Genomic DNA, 15102 nt, shown 5'->3' on the forward strand with positions numbered 1-15102 from the left:
ACATTGTGCCCAGGGACACGGCGCTGCCCTTTCCGCCGTATGACACCGAGGACAGATACAATATTTCAATAGTCTGCTGCTCCGAGGAAAAACGATGCGCTCAGTTGAATTATAAAAAAATTAAACTTGTTGATTTGAGGTGGCTGCTCCTTCGCAGACTGATGAGAGTCGATGGACTTTTAAAGCTGCAATTCACTTCTCACTCTCTGACTCAGCTCAAGAGGTCGAGCTGGCACGTCCACAGAGGCGCGCATCGCATGCAAATGACATATTAAATAAATAAATGTGCATATAAAGGTCTGGATCTAATCGGTCTGTTGCCATGGCATCCGCATCCGCATCATCCGTCCCCCAAGGCCGCATGCCCCGCCGGCGCAAGACTCACGCATCCCTCGCAGGTACAGGACGCGCGTCATCCTCTCCCTCTCTCACCAATACGGCGAGCGCGTGATGGAGAGTATAATGATGAAACTTTATTTATACCTCGGAAAAAGAACAAGGTTTTTTTTTTACAACTGTGACAAATTACAGGAAAATGAATGAATGGAAAGACACGTGCGAAGAATACAATACAATATGATCAGTGATTGAAAAACTGCAGTTCAAACTAACGCTTTTAAAGGCTACTTCTGATGTAATCAATTATCTTCCTTCCCATCAGAGCTGATAGCAGTTCAATTAAATGGACTAGAAATGATTACCAAATACATAATTAGGTCTCCAATGTGTCACCTGTGGAGTAAATGACAGAGGAAGCTGCAGACTTCAAAATCCAGTCATGGAAAGTATAGCTAAAAGGTAATACTACCTCAGTATAATTTATCTTCAGAGAGAAATATTGTACCCATTACGTCACATATTTGAGAGATGTATTAACTTGTTACTTTGCAAACTAATATTTAACAGGTTAAAATATGATGCATTTTCATCAAACAATTAATCATACCACCCCCCCCCCCCCAGACATTTGCTCATTATACAAATTAAAGTTAGACGGAAAGGGAATCAAGAGGATAAAAAGCACAATAAAGCTGGAACATAAAGGAGGAGGAAGCCTGCAGAAGAAAGGCAAAGATGTTACATAAAGGATCGGACATGAGAAAGCCCCATGCAGGAAGAGATATAGTTTAAGAGAGAAAAGTAGGCAGATGTTGGCATCTGGGTCATCTCAGTGGACAAAAGGAAGTAGTTCAATCCCCGTCATTGCTGCATCTCCCGGCACCACTCATAATAGCCAAAAGAATTGTGCCGTCACAGAGATAAGCTGAGGACGATATACGGTCAGGAATAAAAGCCTTATCTTCAATGGCCAATAATGATATGCTTTAACAATGGTCCCATGCAAAGAGACTATATTCATTTTCAATTCAATATCTCTCCCACAAATAAGATGAAAAAAAGACAGATCAATTAGTAAAGCTAAAGCCTCTACATCAAATAAAAGAACAGTGTGTTAAACTTTGTAGTTCAAGTTTTATTTGGAGGGAGTCATCGCTTTCAAGACATGTTTAAACACAAATGCAATATCCATGAGTGTTTTCCAACCACAATCTGAATTTAAATAACAATGACGATGCTGCCAAAATGCTTTTGTTAATCTACAAGTGAAGTTATTATTTAACTTTAAAGCGTTGGTTCTCAGGTTTTGATCACATTTAAACATCAGCGTGTCAGTCAGATTGAGAGTCAAGTAAGGTCAGGTTGTTATGGGGCACTGACTGCCCTCATAATGTTAGTGTGACCGGACCCTGGGATCCAGCCTGTCACCACAATCACCATGTCGCCCGACTTGAAGAATCCTCTTGCTTTCCCTGAGGAGGCAGAATGAAAGAAACAGAGGGTGTGTCATATAAATGAGCAGACTCAGAGTAATACAATCATACAAACAGCTCACGCGCACACACACACACTGACCAATGTCCATGCCAAAATTGACCCTGTTGTCAACATCGTCGGCCCAGACGGGAGCAGACAGAGGGTGGAAGAGGACAGGAAACACTCCTCTTAACAGCTGAGCCTGACGGGCCACCTGAGGGAGAGGACAAAGTCAAGGTTTTGTTACATTGAACAATTGTCTGTCAAATAACTACAAAATGTTTGGTGTTAATAAATTGGTATATTTTTCAAACTGCTTGCGGTTGGGCCTAATCACAGGTTGTGTGGACATGAGTTATGATTAGTTCAACCAAAGAGGCATTTTCCTTTTCAGATCGTTTCATTTGACGGGCTTTTAGAGACATAAAGATGTGCTAGTATCCAGTATATTTTTTTAAACAGCAAAAATGGGGAAGAAAGCAAAAATATGAATATTTTTTGTTTAACAAATGCATTTGGTTTTGAAAGGTTTTCTTGTGACCTCTCTCAGGAGTCCTCACCCACAGTTTGGGACACATTTGGTTTTAAAACCATTTGAACGGAAACACAGTCCAGTAAAATATCACACATTGTAAATAGTGACAGCAGTAGACAGTGAGAGTAAATATTGACTGTATCACACTCTTCAGTTTTGACAGGAGTGAGTCATCAACAGTAAAGTCATGAAAGACAAATGCACTGCTGCTTCCTAGTGGCAGACTGTACCTGAGGGTTTCTGGTGACGGAAATAATAGGACAGCGAGGCCGATACCTGGACAGGAGATGTGCCGCCCTGGAGAGACGAGGAGAAAATAAGGATGTTGTCAATGTATGCAAAGCACTTCCATGTGAACAATTAAAGGAAAATTAAAGATCAAGTGTCTTCGTTCCATGCTGCCAGAATGCTCCTTGGCATAGATCTGTCGAGTCTCTGAACTCTGCTGAAGGGCTGAACGATGGATGTGGTGGTGGAGTCCTACATGTCCTCTTTCCCAGACATCTAAATGCAGATGTTAATTTAGACACTAGATCTAGTAAGACACTAGTCAGTTGAGCAGTTTTTTTAATCCATAGACTGTATATAAGAATAGGGCATAGTCACCGCGACATCACCCATTGGTTTGTGGACTACTGTTTTGAAGACTCAATTTTGGCATTTTAGCCGTCGCCATCTTGGTTTTTGACTTTCGCCATGTTTTTTGCAACCAGAAGTAATACAAGAGGGTGGAGCTAAGTACAACTGAACAAAACATTTTTAGGCGACCAATGAAGAATACTTAAACATGTAAACCCTTAATGTTTACTGAGGTCGTAAAAGAAGTGAGATGTACGGTCGTTTTATCATCGACTTTATATACCATCCGACATCTTGTTGCAACCAGAGGAGTCGCCCCCTGATGGCTATTAGAAAGAATGCAGGTTTAAGGAATTTATGCATTGGCTTTACTTCTCAGACCGGGACGTTGATGTTGTTGGGCTCTGACCATATCGCTTAAACATGTGCTGTGGACAAAGGGAATCAGGCCTTCACTTTTTCAAGCAAAGGTCTCATCCTGACTTGTAGTTTGATGAGAGCAAGCCTCCTCTGGGAGGAATTTCACACTCAGGTGTGAATTCCCCCCCCCCCAAATAACCATGGTAACCGCGGCAATCTCATTGGCCGAAGGCCAAGAGACCCCAGGACCCCTGTGGTTCGACCCCTGTTCTATAAAACTATCTGCTTCCCCCAACTCAAAGCTTTTTCCCTTCGACCTCGGTTGAGTTAGGGAGCACGCAAACGCTCTCTTCGCTCGGACACCCCCCGTCCAGGCCACAGAAGAACCAACTTTCCCCGCCAGCGCAACGCTGGCCACGAGGAAACAACGGCCCTCAAACCCTCAAACCCTGTCAGGTCACGAGCCGTTTTGCTGGACGAAACGACAGTGTTCCACTTTGAGTACGGCTCCACCAGCCCGCGAGACGAACCCGCATCAGCGATCCGTTCTCCGCTTTTCTTTTTATTTTGTGCACAAACCGGCACAGAGGAGCCCGACGAAGCCTCGCTCCTCTCCTGACCGATGATTACCGGGAGACCTACGGACCACGTCGTCTCAGCCGAAGTTAAACTGTCCTCCCTGCAGCGAGTACAGATCGGACCTGCGTTTGCTCCAGAGCCACGACGGACCGAAGCCGCACCAGCAAACGCCGTGCGACACACAGCGCCCGCTGCAAAGCCGCGCTGCAAGCAGCTCCCCCCTGTCCCCCTTCCCGACGAGGAAGACGGACCACTTTGCTCACGAACACTTCAACGTTGCAACGAAGCATCGACAAGTAAGGTTCTTGGCATTTGGGCATAGCTTAGCTTAAATTAACGTAAGTTTAATTCAGGCCATTCATTTATATGTTGATATTCCCGTGTTTTTGCGTGTTTAAATTACTGTTGCGTGATATCGAGATATTGCGCAATCATTACGGAACAGAGAAGTTCCGCTATATGTGTGTATCAGCTATGACTGTTTCTTTGGGATTATTTTCATTCATTGTCTTCCACTCCGTGTGGAAGTTCTCTTTTCATTAACTCGACTCGGTGAGTGAGCTGAGGTGCGTGGTTTATCACGGCATAAGTTACCGGCAGTTCAAAGACGACAGCGGTATATTTATGCATGATAGAACCAGCAAGCAGGCTCCCTACCACATCGCACGCCGAAGCGTGATTCACTTCGAGTTCTCGCTCCTTTTTTCTCTTTCCTCCTCTCACGTAACACACACAGCTCCTAGCTCTACACCTGAGAAACCCCGTTGAAACGATCGCCTCACCTCACGTGCTGCCCAGGCACACGTGAATTACGTACAGCAGCCCCATTCTGCCATTTTGTCCGGGTCACTCGACTCCGCCATCTTTGTAGTTTCTAGCTGTAGTTCTTAAGGCCCCTCCCCTTTTGGCCCGCGTCACTCGACGCCGCCATCTTTGTAGTTTTTAGCGATAGCTGTAAGACTCTCCTTCCTGTTCACCCACACACACACATACACACACAGACATACACCCTCATCCATTTTATTCATTCTTTAGTTTAGGCATATAAAATTGTATGATAACGTTTGTTGGTTGCAATATTAATTGATTTGATCATTTATTATTTTGATTCAATAAACTCTGTTATACTTTCAGGAGCAGTCGTCTGTGATTACTTGTGTATATGTATTTGATAAGACTGTATGTAGTAGCCTGTGCTCGAACTTAAAAACCTTCACTGTCACTGAATGTATAGTCATACGCAGACTATTGACATTATGAGTGACTACTAATTATGAGACTTAGTTTTATCGTTTGGTTATTGGTCCCTGTTCGCAGGGTGGTGCCCCGTTTTTATTAATAATCATTAATAATTGTTACATATATCAATAATTCTATTGATGTCAAGAATTCAGTTTCTTAAATGCTGATAACCCAAACACGCTCCTTTAGATCCCAACAACGTCCGTTTTTATCTTACACAATCAGGTCAAAATTTGAATTCTGCCTTTTTATTTGGTTAATGACCAAACACCTGTAATGCATCTAATTAGCAAATGTGAGCACGCCAACACACTTCATACCAGTTACACATCAGCATGTTATCTTTGTCATTGTCTTTGCATGTCTACATTAGTATTCAGCTCAAATACAGCCTCACAGAGCCGATGGCGTCGCTGTAGACTCTTAGACGTTATATTGTAATCTTGAGTCTATGCACGTCACAGAGCACGAGAAGACGAAACATCATGCAGTGCGCTTGTGTGGAACAACCTGTATTAGTTGCGTTTTCCTTTCATTCGTCACCTTCTGTATGTGTTGCCTGTGTACATATGGGTAAATGACTCAATGCAGTATATCTATCTGTGCGCAATAGAGAAATCTGTATTTTGCAGTTAGGGGAGTTGGTTTAAACAGCAAGTAGTCAGAACACACAAACATAAGGGGAACATTAAACATTTCAGCAAACATAAAACTCCACCCTGAGGATGCTAAAGCAGGAAACAGTACTGCAATATTCAGTCTGTAGCTTTGCTCTCTGATGAAAAAAACAAAAACATGTGTTGCTCCAGCCTTTGAAGGGCCTGAATGTCCCTTTAAAGGCTGAGGGGAGGACCAGAGATGTTTACTCAGGTTTAACTCTTTCACGAATGAGTTTAAAAGTCTACAGCATGTGCATGCTTTTGAGCACATAGAATATGAATGTTAGCAAAGTTCTAAATTCACATTGGATGACTCAGCCCTTCCAGCTTTGTGTCCAATGCCACCATTCAGTGGTAACGCAGGGAGTACTGTGGAGGTCGGGTAGAGCACCCCGACCTCCATGCAGGACACTGGAGTTTGTGTCCTGTTGCAGTCCTCCAATTCACATTCACCTTTTTATGAACAATAATCACAATCTGTCCCTTACCTTCAGAGAATGATCTCCTTTTCTTTTGCCTTATGTTTTGATGCTTTTAATGGTTTTATGTGAAGCACTTTGAATTACCTTGTTGTTGAAATGTGCTATACAAATAAACTTGCCTTGCCTTATTTGCAGAGCATTAGGTAAGAAGATTTACATGACGTGCGATGAATATAAAGCTGCAGCCGGTTAACTGAGCTTGGCACAAAGTCTGGAAACCTTCTGTCCAAAGGTCAATTTTACACTTTGATTTTTGTGTGGTGTCGGCAGACGTCAAATACACACCTGCCGCTGTTGGTGAGGACTATGATGGCCCCAGCACAGCATTTGAAGGAAGACTCAACAGCTCCGATGGCTGTGACCTCTGTGGGGTCAGAGGAGAGAGGGGTGAGGCGACGCAACTCCTCAAACAACTGCCGGTGGTAAATGGCCGCCTCTGCCTCCCTGCAGATCTGAGCGATAGCGACAGAGTGGAAGAGCGTTATCAGACGGGAAACTATCAGTCAGATGTAACATAATGGACATCATGCACACACACACACACACACACACACACACCGAGTGCATCATTGCGACTGCCTCCACAGGAAACAGTCCCTTAGCGGTCTCCCCAGATAACATGACACAGTCTGCTCCATCCAGCACTGCGTTGGCGACGTCACTGCCCTCCGCTCTGCTTGGCCGTGGGCGGGCCACCATGCTCTCAAGCATCTACGAACACAAACACATTAGTCTTCTTGCAGCAACCACAATGTCTCCACGAGGCTCTTTAAAGTGGATTCGATCAATTACTCCATTAAAACAAGCCACTTGTATGTCCAAGATAGGAAGGTAATGTCAGGCAGAGAATGGAGAGAGTAATGGCTTTGTGGATGGTTGGACAGCAGTGGAGGAGAAATGAGAGATCACTTGGACTGAGGCAGGCGAGTAGGACTTTGCAAGATCATTATTGACGTGCCGGAGACTCGGGTATTATAAGTCAATAAGCAAGGCAGACAGTTGGAAAATGAGATGCAGCGTTGCGTGAGAGACTGCATTTTTTGTAGTAGTTAAGAAGCTGCAGCTGATAAGCTTATACGAGGGTGGTTTGTGGGCTCATGTGTCATATGGTGGCCACAATAAAGGCCCGTGGTGACCGAGCATTTGAGGCAGTGGCCCCCGAGGCTCTGGAATGCTCTGCCTGCAACTCTGCGCCTCGCAGATACTGTAAATACTTTTAAAAGCCAGCTCAAAACCCACCTGTTTAGGCTGGCCTTTGAGTAAAAACCCATGTCCTAGACCTGCTCTTAAAATATGTTTTAAATATTCATTTTATTTTTTATTATTTTTCTCTGTGTATGTAATTCATTGACCCTATAGGGTCACATTGTGTTTTTTATGCTTTTAACTTTCTGCTCTGTTAAGCACTTTGTGATGTTATGTCTGTGAAAAGCGCTCTATAAATAAATTGCATTCATTCATTCATTCATATATATAATGCCGTCACTCCGAGTCAGAAGCTGTAGCATAAGCAAGATAAAGCACTGTGACTCAACATGGCTGCAGGTGTGTGTGTAACATGAGAGGGGTGTGAATGGGAGGAAACATCTTTGAGGATGAATTCATTCGACAAGTGAGTGTGTGTTTGTGCGAGTCCATTATGTAAGAGTGCAAGGTTAATGTGTGCCTGTTAGTTTTTAATCTTAGTTTACTTTGACATTTGATTGGACAACACTGTAGTGAAAAGTCTAAATCTGCATATTTTCCAATTTCTGCATGCGTTCGTGTATGTGCTCCTCCCTGACCTGTGTGGCACAGATGACCGGCTTGCCGGTAGAGTTGCAGCGTCCAATCATCATCTTCTGGGCGATGAAGACTTTCTCCGCTGGGATCTCGATCCCCAGGTCGCCCCTGGCCACCATCACGCCGTCGCTTTCAGCCAGGATCTCCTCAAAGCTGACAGACGGATTAGGGGAGGATGAGGAAGCACAGGATTGAGAGTTAGAAAAGAGCACAAAAGAAGGAGCGAGCAGGGATGAAGAGGCAGGAAAACGATGACAATACTGGTTGTTTCTGTGCATTGATCTGCAAAAACAGGATTTTGCTCACAGCCTTTGGATCTTGAAAACAGAGGATATTGTTGCATTGTGATCTACATCCTATCTGGACGAAAACCAAATTCATGTGTGAGCAATGCAAACAAGAAAGGAAGGAGACTTTACACGTCAATACATCGCATCATAATCGTGCAACAATAATCTTTATGATCCGATCTTAAAAGACATCCTGTTCAAATTAGAGCCATAGTTAAACACTGTCAGCATCCAGCGAGAGGAAGCCAGAGATGAGTAATGGAGATGAGAGCTGTGACATGAATTGTATCAGATATATTAAGTGGCAGCCATAACTCACACAGACAGCCACACAGAAATCATATCACAGTGTAACATCCAGAGCCAACGTGTCCATCAATCGCTGCCCGCTCACAAGACGGTGGATGAAGTCCTGTCACGGCCTCATTATGAAATGCTCACTCCCTCCAGCTATTCAACCCAACTGTGTCTTTGTAGTTATAATTCATAAAGGTTTTGCTGGACTCACTTCTGAACCCCTTGCCGGCTCTCCACCTTGCTGATCACTTTGATGTCTTGTCCGTGTGCCCCGAGACTTCGCCGCACATCTTTGACATCCTGAGCAGAGCGGATGAAGCTGGCGAACACGATGTCTACGCCCTGGGCCACCCCAAACCTCAGGTCGGCCTCGTCTCGCTGGCTGACCGCCTGCATGTCGATAAGGTCGCAGCCGGGGAGGTTCACGCCTTTACGACTGCACAGCATCCCGCCCGACTCCACTTCCGTATCCACCCAGTCAGGACCTGAAGAAGAGGTGGTCAATGAATTATCCTCAGAGTTGTGAAAACCCTGAAGTGAGATCAGATGAAAACATTTATTCAATTTGAATAATCTTGCAGGAGATAATGCAGATTTGAGCATGTCATTTAGTTCAGACTTACTGGAGGAAGATCCTTAAATATAATTTATTTGGGATTTCTCAAGTTATGCCTGTATATAGGCCTACTAGGTGACCCACTAATTATAGCAGACTGCAGAACCTCAGATAGGATCCCGACAAGCAGATTATTGTTAAGGGGCTGAAAGACTCCAGAGGAACCATCTTTTCATGAACGGGCAGCTGTGGCTCAGTGGAGGGTCGTCCTTCAATCAGAGGATCGGCTCCGCTAGTTGCATGTTGACGTGTCCTTGGGCAAGACGCTGTGCCTACGGTGCGTGAATGTCAGGCAGATCCTGATGGGCAGGTGGCACGGTAGCCCCCGTCATCAGTGTATGAATGATGACTAGTATGAAAGCGCTTTGAGTGGTCTGAAAGACCAGAAAAGCGCTGTTCAAGTACAGTCCATTTACCAAAAAAGTTGCCTTGTTCGACAAAATCTCATTCAGAATGACAGACAAGGACGATCATTATGTGACCAAAAGAAGTAGTCTATTATACATCAATCTAATTAACAAAATAGAGCAAAGCACAAAATAAGTAATTCGTATGAATATATAATATGGATTGTTTGTCTTCGTATTTTTTCATATCAAATTTTTCTCTTTGATTTCCTTAGAGATCTTCTGTATGCATTTATACTGCAAAATATATATATATAAAAACAAGAAAATAAAAAGCTTGTATGGAGGTTTGTGTAAGTCCATCTAATGTGCATTACCAGTTGTTAGTACTTTGAGTCCAATGAGGCCGTCATCAATGTAGATCTTGCCTCCCTTCTTCAGGACTTTGGGCAGACTGGGGTAGTCCACCCAGATCATCTTCCCGTCTGTCCCGTCTTTGTCCTTCTCTGCTGTCACCACACGGACATGGCTGCCCTTTACCAGCTGCACTTCCTCCTCCACTTTCTAAACAAAGACACACATACACCGCCTTTAAATAAACACCATTGTCATCTCCATTATCAACAAATTTTAAAGGAAACTACTGACTAAATGTTATTTTTGTGTCAACACACCTCTTCACAAATGCATAGAAGGCGTCGTGTGTTTGCAACAAAGCGTTATTTTAAGCTTCTGTGTTTGCAGGAACGTGTCTACACACAAACAGTCTTACAAGCTGTTGTTGTTTACCATGAACACAAGAACCAACAAACTCAAGACACATCATTCTAAAAAGAATGTGTCTTTTAATGAATTACAGCACGGCAACCTCCTAAGTTCTGATGCTGTCATCTAAATAGTACATTCATGTACCTCGAACTATCGGTGCTCACACAAAAGAAGAAAAATAACAAAGATCAAATATGTGGCTCTCTCATCCTGAGAATCCAGAGAATTTTCCTCTCGTTTGACGTTGCAAAACAACAATCTGAACCCGAGCCGGGCTGAAACCCGCTTCATCCATCGTCACACACTGTGCAGACACATGGCCGTGTGATTTAATGGCACGCCGAGCTTCAACAAGCCCGTGTGTTTTATGACGGCTGAGGAGTTCTGGTAATTCACATCAGAGGTTCTGATGAGATTCTGCCAATGACGATGATACCTTGACAGACCTCCAGAACTGTACAGGGTTAGAATAGTCGCACAAATATATTAAGTGCTTCCTACCAATCAATTGTTGACAGCTATTTTCGTCTTGCTTTTGGGTTAAAAACATTTTTATGATTTCAGTTTAAAGTATGCGTCATCCTTCCTGTACCAATCGACAACATTTCTATTTTATCTTCCTATTAAACTACTGAAGAGACACAAGCAAGAATCAGCATCATGCAGAGCATTTTGTAAGCTAATCAAGACATGAAGAGATTTCCAAGAGTTTCAAGTTATTTGTTCAATAAAGCAGACGGCAGGAAACAACAGCACAAAGATCAACAAAACAAGATGATGAAAAAGCAAATGAGGACACACAACCAGCTGTAACAACCTGTAAGAAATGATAAAGATATTTTCAGCCCCTCTTACAGCTGACTGAACGTGACTGGTTGAGTCAAACAGTTTGATCGCTGAAGCATGTTTACCCCTTTCACTAATCCGGTGCGGATCTCAGGACCCTTCGTATCCAAGGCGATGGCCACCGGCCGATAATACAAGGGGTCGGAGGTTATTGTCTCCACGGCCTCTCGGATGTTTTTGATGGTTTCACCGTGGTACTGACAGAAAACACGGAGGGAGATCAATACATGGCTGAAGGAAAGACCAAAACATGTGTGTTTAAGTATAATTGCATTCTGTTCATACCTCATGTGAGCCATGAGAAAAATTCAGACGAGCAATATTCATTCCTGCCTTGATCATCTCGTGGAGTTTGGGGATTGATCGGGATGCAGGACCTGAACGAAAGAAAAAAAAGACATTTTACATTAAAACATTAAAATGCCTGATTCTAGCTTCTCAAATGTGACAATTTTCTCATAGTTTTGTTTTCACCGAACTCAATACCTTTTGGTGGTTCTGGACTGTTGATAAGACAAAATAAGCTACTGAATGTGTCAAAATGTGTTGAGGAATATTCTGATGGGCCTTTATTTTATAGTCCGAGAAAATAATTGGATACATTGAAAACATCACTGGCAATATCTGGAATCAGAGCTCTGCAAGAAATTAAGAGCAATTGGCACACTGTCTTTCATTCTAGTTATTTTCTCCATGTTTCTGGGCAGAAGAAAAGCAGATCATGGTCCACAGCCAAGATTCAAACCCCGCCAACAGAAGGCCACCCAGGAGCTGCCAGCGATGACATAGAACAGTTGCCAGAAAACCCAACTTGAAACTGAGACTCACTGTCTGCAACCGGTTGTCACACTCACCGATGGTGCAGATTATGCTGGTGTTGCGTGCTGTGATTGGCTCTTGGTCAATGTTCAGCAGACAGAGATGCTCCAGGAAAGTGTCAGCCATGCTGGCATCCAGCTGCTGGCGTTGGATGAAAGAGTCGGGCAGTGTCATCGCCTCGGAGTAGCGCCTGATGCGAGCTGTAGCAACAGAGAAATGTTGACAGCAGGGTGAAGTCAGTCATGAAAACTCTACTGCCAACTCCAACAAATACACACGAACTAAACACCTCAAACTGAGTAAAGTGTATATTTCTGTGTGAGCGATGAGGAAGAACAACACTTAACAGCATGAAAATGGCAGCTTATATCTACAGATTCTGAATGTATAGTCACAGCAGAGGAAAGCCTGTGTGCACTAAAACACACCACAGAGACGTCAGTTACAGCGCAGGAAGGTCATCAAGATTTACATGCGGACATTCAGCTCTCAGGTTGAGTGAAAACAAAACACTGCAGTTCTTTGACAAGCAAAACAAAGGAAGGGTGATATTAATGCCATATAGAGGAACTAAACGGGCTGTGGGTTGACATACATGAAAAATACAGAAAAGCGATTACCTCCCCCTCCACTGGAGATGTCACTGCTGGAACGAGCAGGGTACCAGGGAATGAACCCAAATGCAGACTACCGATTCATTTCAGGGCTTTGTTGATCAAATAAAGGTATAAGAGCTTTCAGAATCATGAGCCGGCAAAGGTCAAAACAATGCAGTCTGAGCAGGCATCAAATCCAAAAAGGGTTAGAATCAGAAGTCTACAGCCAGTAAGAGAAGCTTGAAAGCAACAACACAAGGCAAGAAAGCAAACCAACACTTCTAACAAACTGCCAGAGAGTGAGAGGAAAAGGGCTGATGAGGAAAGTGGGAACAGGTGTTCAGATTGGCGAGGTGGTGGGGAACGCAGAGACAGTCAGAGGGCATCTAGTGGATGGATGGAAAATGGCAATGAAGGGGGCCGTGGGATTAAATATGTGTCTGAAGAAGGACAGAGAGAAGGAATGAAGACAAACTGACATGTCTTGCTTTTCAAACTGAAAGGAGGCTAATTTGGCTGCATTTTTGTTGTTGTCCAGTGCCAGTGTGCGATCTATGTTCTTCTCCAAACCACAGTGCTGAAGCATTCTCCATGAGGAAATGACAAATTACTAAATGAGAGTATGAAAAATAAAATAATTATCTTGTACGATACCAAGTTTTGTGTAAGTTAATCCTGAACTAATTTGTTTCCAGCTCAACAAGTTGGAAATATGACTCTTGAGCTGCTAAATGCTCCAATTTGAGTGAAACAAAACAATAAAGTTTCCGGCTTTAAAACCAAAACAACGAGCTGAAACATGCTATAAAAGCTGTGAAGAGCTGCAGGTGATAATTATCTGTGGCTTCATCACAACGAGCGACCCCTTTCACATTACAGAGTCATTTGATGAGAAAATATTGATGAGAGCAGCTTTAAAATAAAAATGTTCAGGTGTCTGATAGTGTAGTTGTTTTGTCAACTCAGAATCAGAATCAGAACCGTTTATTGCCAAGCAAGTTGTCACCTGCAAGGAATTTGTCGTGTCGGAAGGTGCATAACATTCAACAATAAACAACAACATGACAACAATCAACAACAATCAGCACAGTGCAGGAAATAGAAACATATTTAAAATGGACAATAAGATATGGAATATAGGATATAGCACACAAAAACAGATAACAGCACTGTAAACCAAGTGAAGTGTATGAAATGTTAAAAGTGACGAGTGTGTTTAAGTCGAGAGACAGGGATGTGCGGGGGCGAGACCAGAAGGGAAGAGACCAGAAGGAAATGTCCTGGGGATGCCAGAGTCAGTGGGGGACCCGGGCTCTGTTAATGAGGTCTTAGTCTGTGTGGCGTGAGGTCTTGGTTCTGATGGACCGCAGCCTCCTGCCAGATGGAAGGGGCACAAACAGATCATGACCCCTCTCACCCTGGACATGATCTGTTTGTGCCCCTTCCATCTGGCAGGAGGCTGCGGTCCATCAGAACTCGTAAGTCATCTACATTCACAAAACAAGAATTTCTCACAATTCTCTACAAATAAGCTAATTTAAGCTCAAAATATATATATTTTTTTTAATTTATTTTATGAGCTTTCCCCTCTTAAAATCTTGGACTTAATACTCTTAAAGCCTTTCAACACCCAGGGACACAACCTGTCACTGCTGCTGCATAAACCCTGAGAGCACAAACCAGTCAATGGAGCCTGTGTCTTTCATGCAAAGCATTGTGGGACCTGGTTGAGGGCTTTGAGCCAGTCCAATGGCATCCATTTTAAAGGATGTCACAATCAGTCAAGCCTGCAATTTCTGCCACCACAGGGGAGGAGAGAGGAGAGACCATGCAGCCAGGAGGACGAGGACGAGAAGAGGAGAGCCCGAGTCCGACAAGGTCGCTGCTACTAGCACAACGGGAGCAAAGACGTGAGGAGAGAGCAGAGACTGGAGGGTGAGGATCAATCTGACCAGGAAGATTTCTATTGAGAACGGACATGCAGAAACACAGAAGGACGTCTGCAGAGGAAACTCCCTGATGAAAATGGGGACTTTTGCAGGATAATGTGAACCTGCACAGCTCCTCCATCCCGTGGATTCGGTAGCTGTCAGTGTTTTCTGTCTCTTTCTCTTCGTGTCTTTTTCGCTCTCTCCACCTCCCTGTGACCCAGTTCTGCCGCACCGCTGCACACATCATTACGTATCCCACTGAGAAATCCTCCTCTGACACCTCCCAGAACATGGGAACACACACACATACCCAAATGCAGGCACCTGTTACTGGAAGGCTGACTATAAATAAACCAGGTCAACGGCAGATGCAAAATATCGGTCAAGGCACAGCTTTTATGGCGGATGAGAGAGGTGATCCAGGTGATGGGCGTGGCCTGTTTGCAGCAGGTCAGTGTGATATCGATCGGTGAAATCAAGCTGAGAGGGCAGACGTAGGACTCTGCTCGAAAGTTCAAAAGCAAGGACAACGCCCCTTTGTCCTTGCAGTTCACTTTAA

At 43.8% G+C, this 15102-nt stretch overlaps 1 protein-coding gene across 1 annotated transcript; it reads right to left on the reverse strand.

Moving 5' to 3' along the window:
- Positions 1 to 1704: 1704 nt before the first annotated feature.
- On the reverse strand, positions 1705 to 12190 carry pklr (pyruvate kinase L/R; the record flags this gene model as incomplete). The annotated part of the gene is made up of 11 exons (XM_079275797.1): positions 1705 to 1811; positions 1915 to 2029; positions 2581 to 2647; positions 6537 to 6703; positions 6810 to 6962; positions 8036 to 8186; positions 8832 to 9105; positions 9961 to 10147; positions 11263 to 11394; positions 11483 to 11574; positions 12052 to 12190. The coding sequence occupies 11 exons, from the start codon at positions 12188 to 12190 to the stop codon at positions 1705 to 1707; spliced, it is 1584 nt and encodes a 527-aa protein (XP_079131923.1).
- Positions 12191 to 15102: the final 2912 nt, after the last annotated feature.

Source organism: Melanostigma gelatinosum, assembly GCF_949748355.1.
Source record: "Melanostigma gelatinosum genome assembly, chromosome: 9".
NCBI classification, from domain to species: Eukaryota; Metazoa; Chordata; class Actinopteri; order Perciformes; family Zoarcidae; genus Melanostigma; species Melanostigma gelatinosum.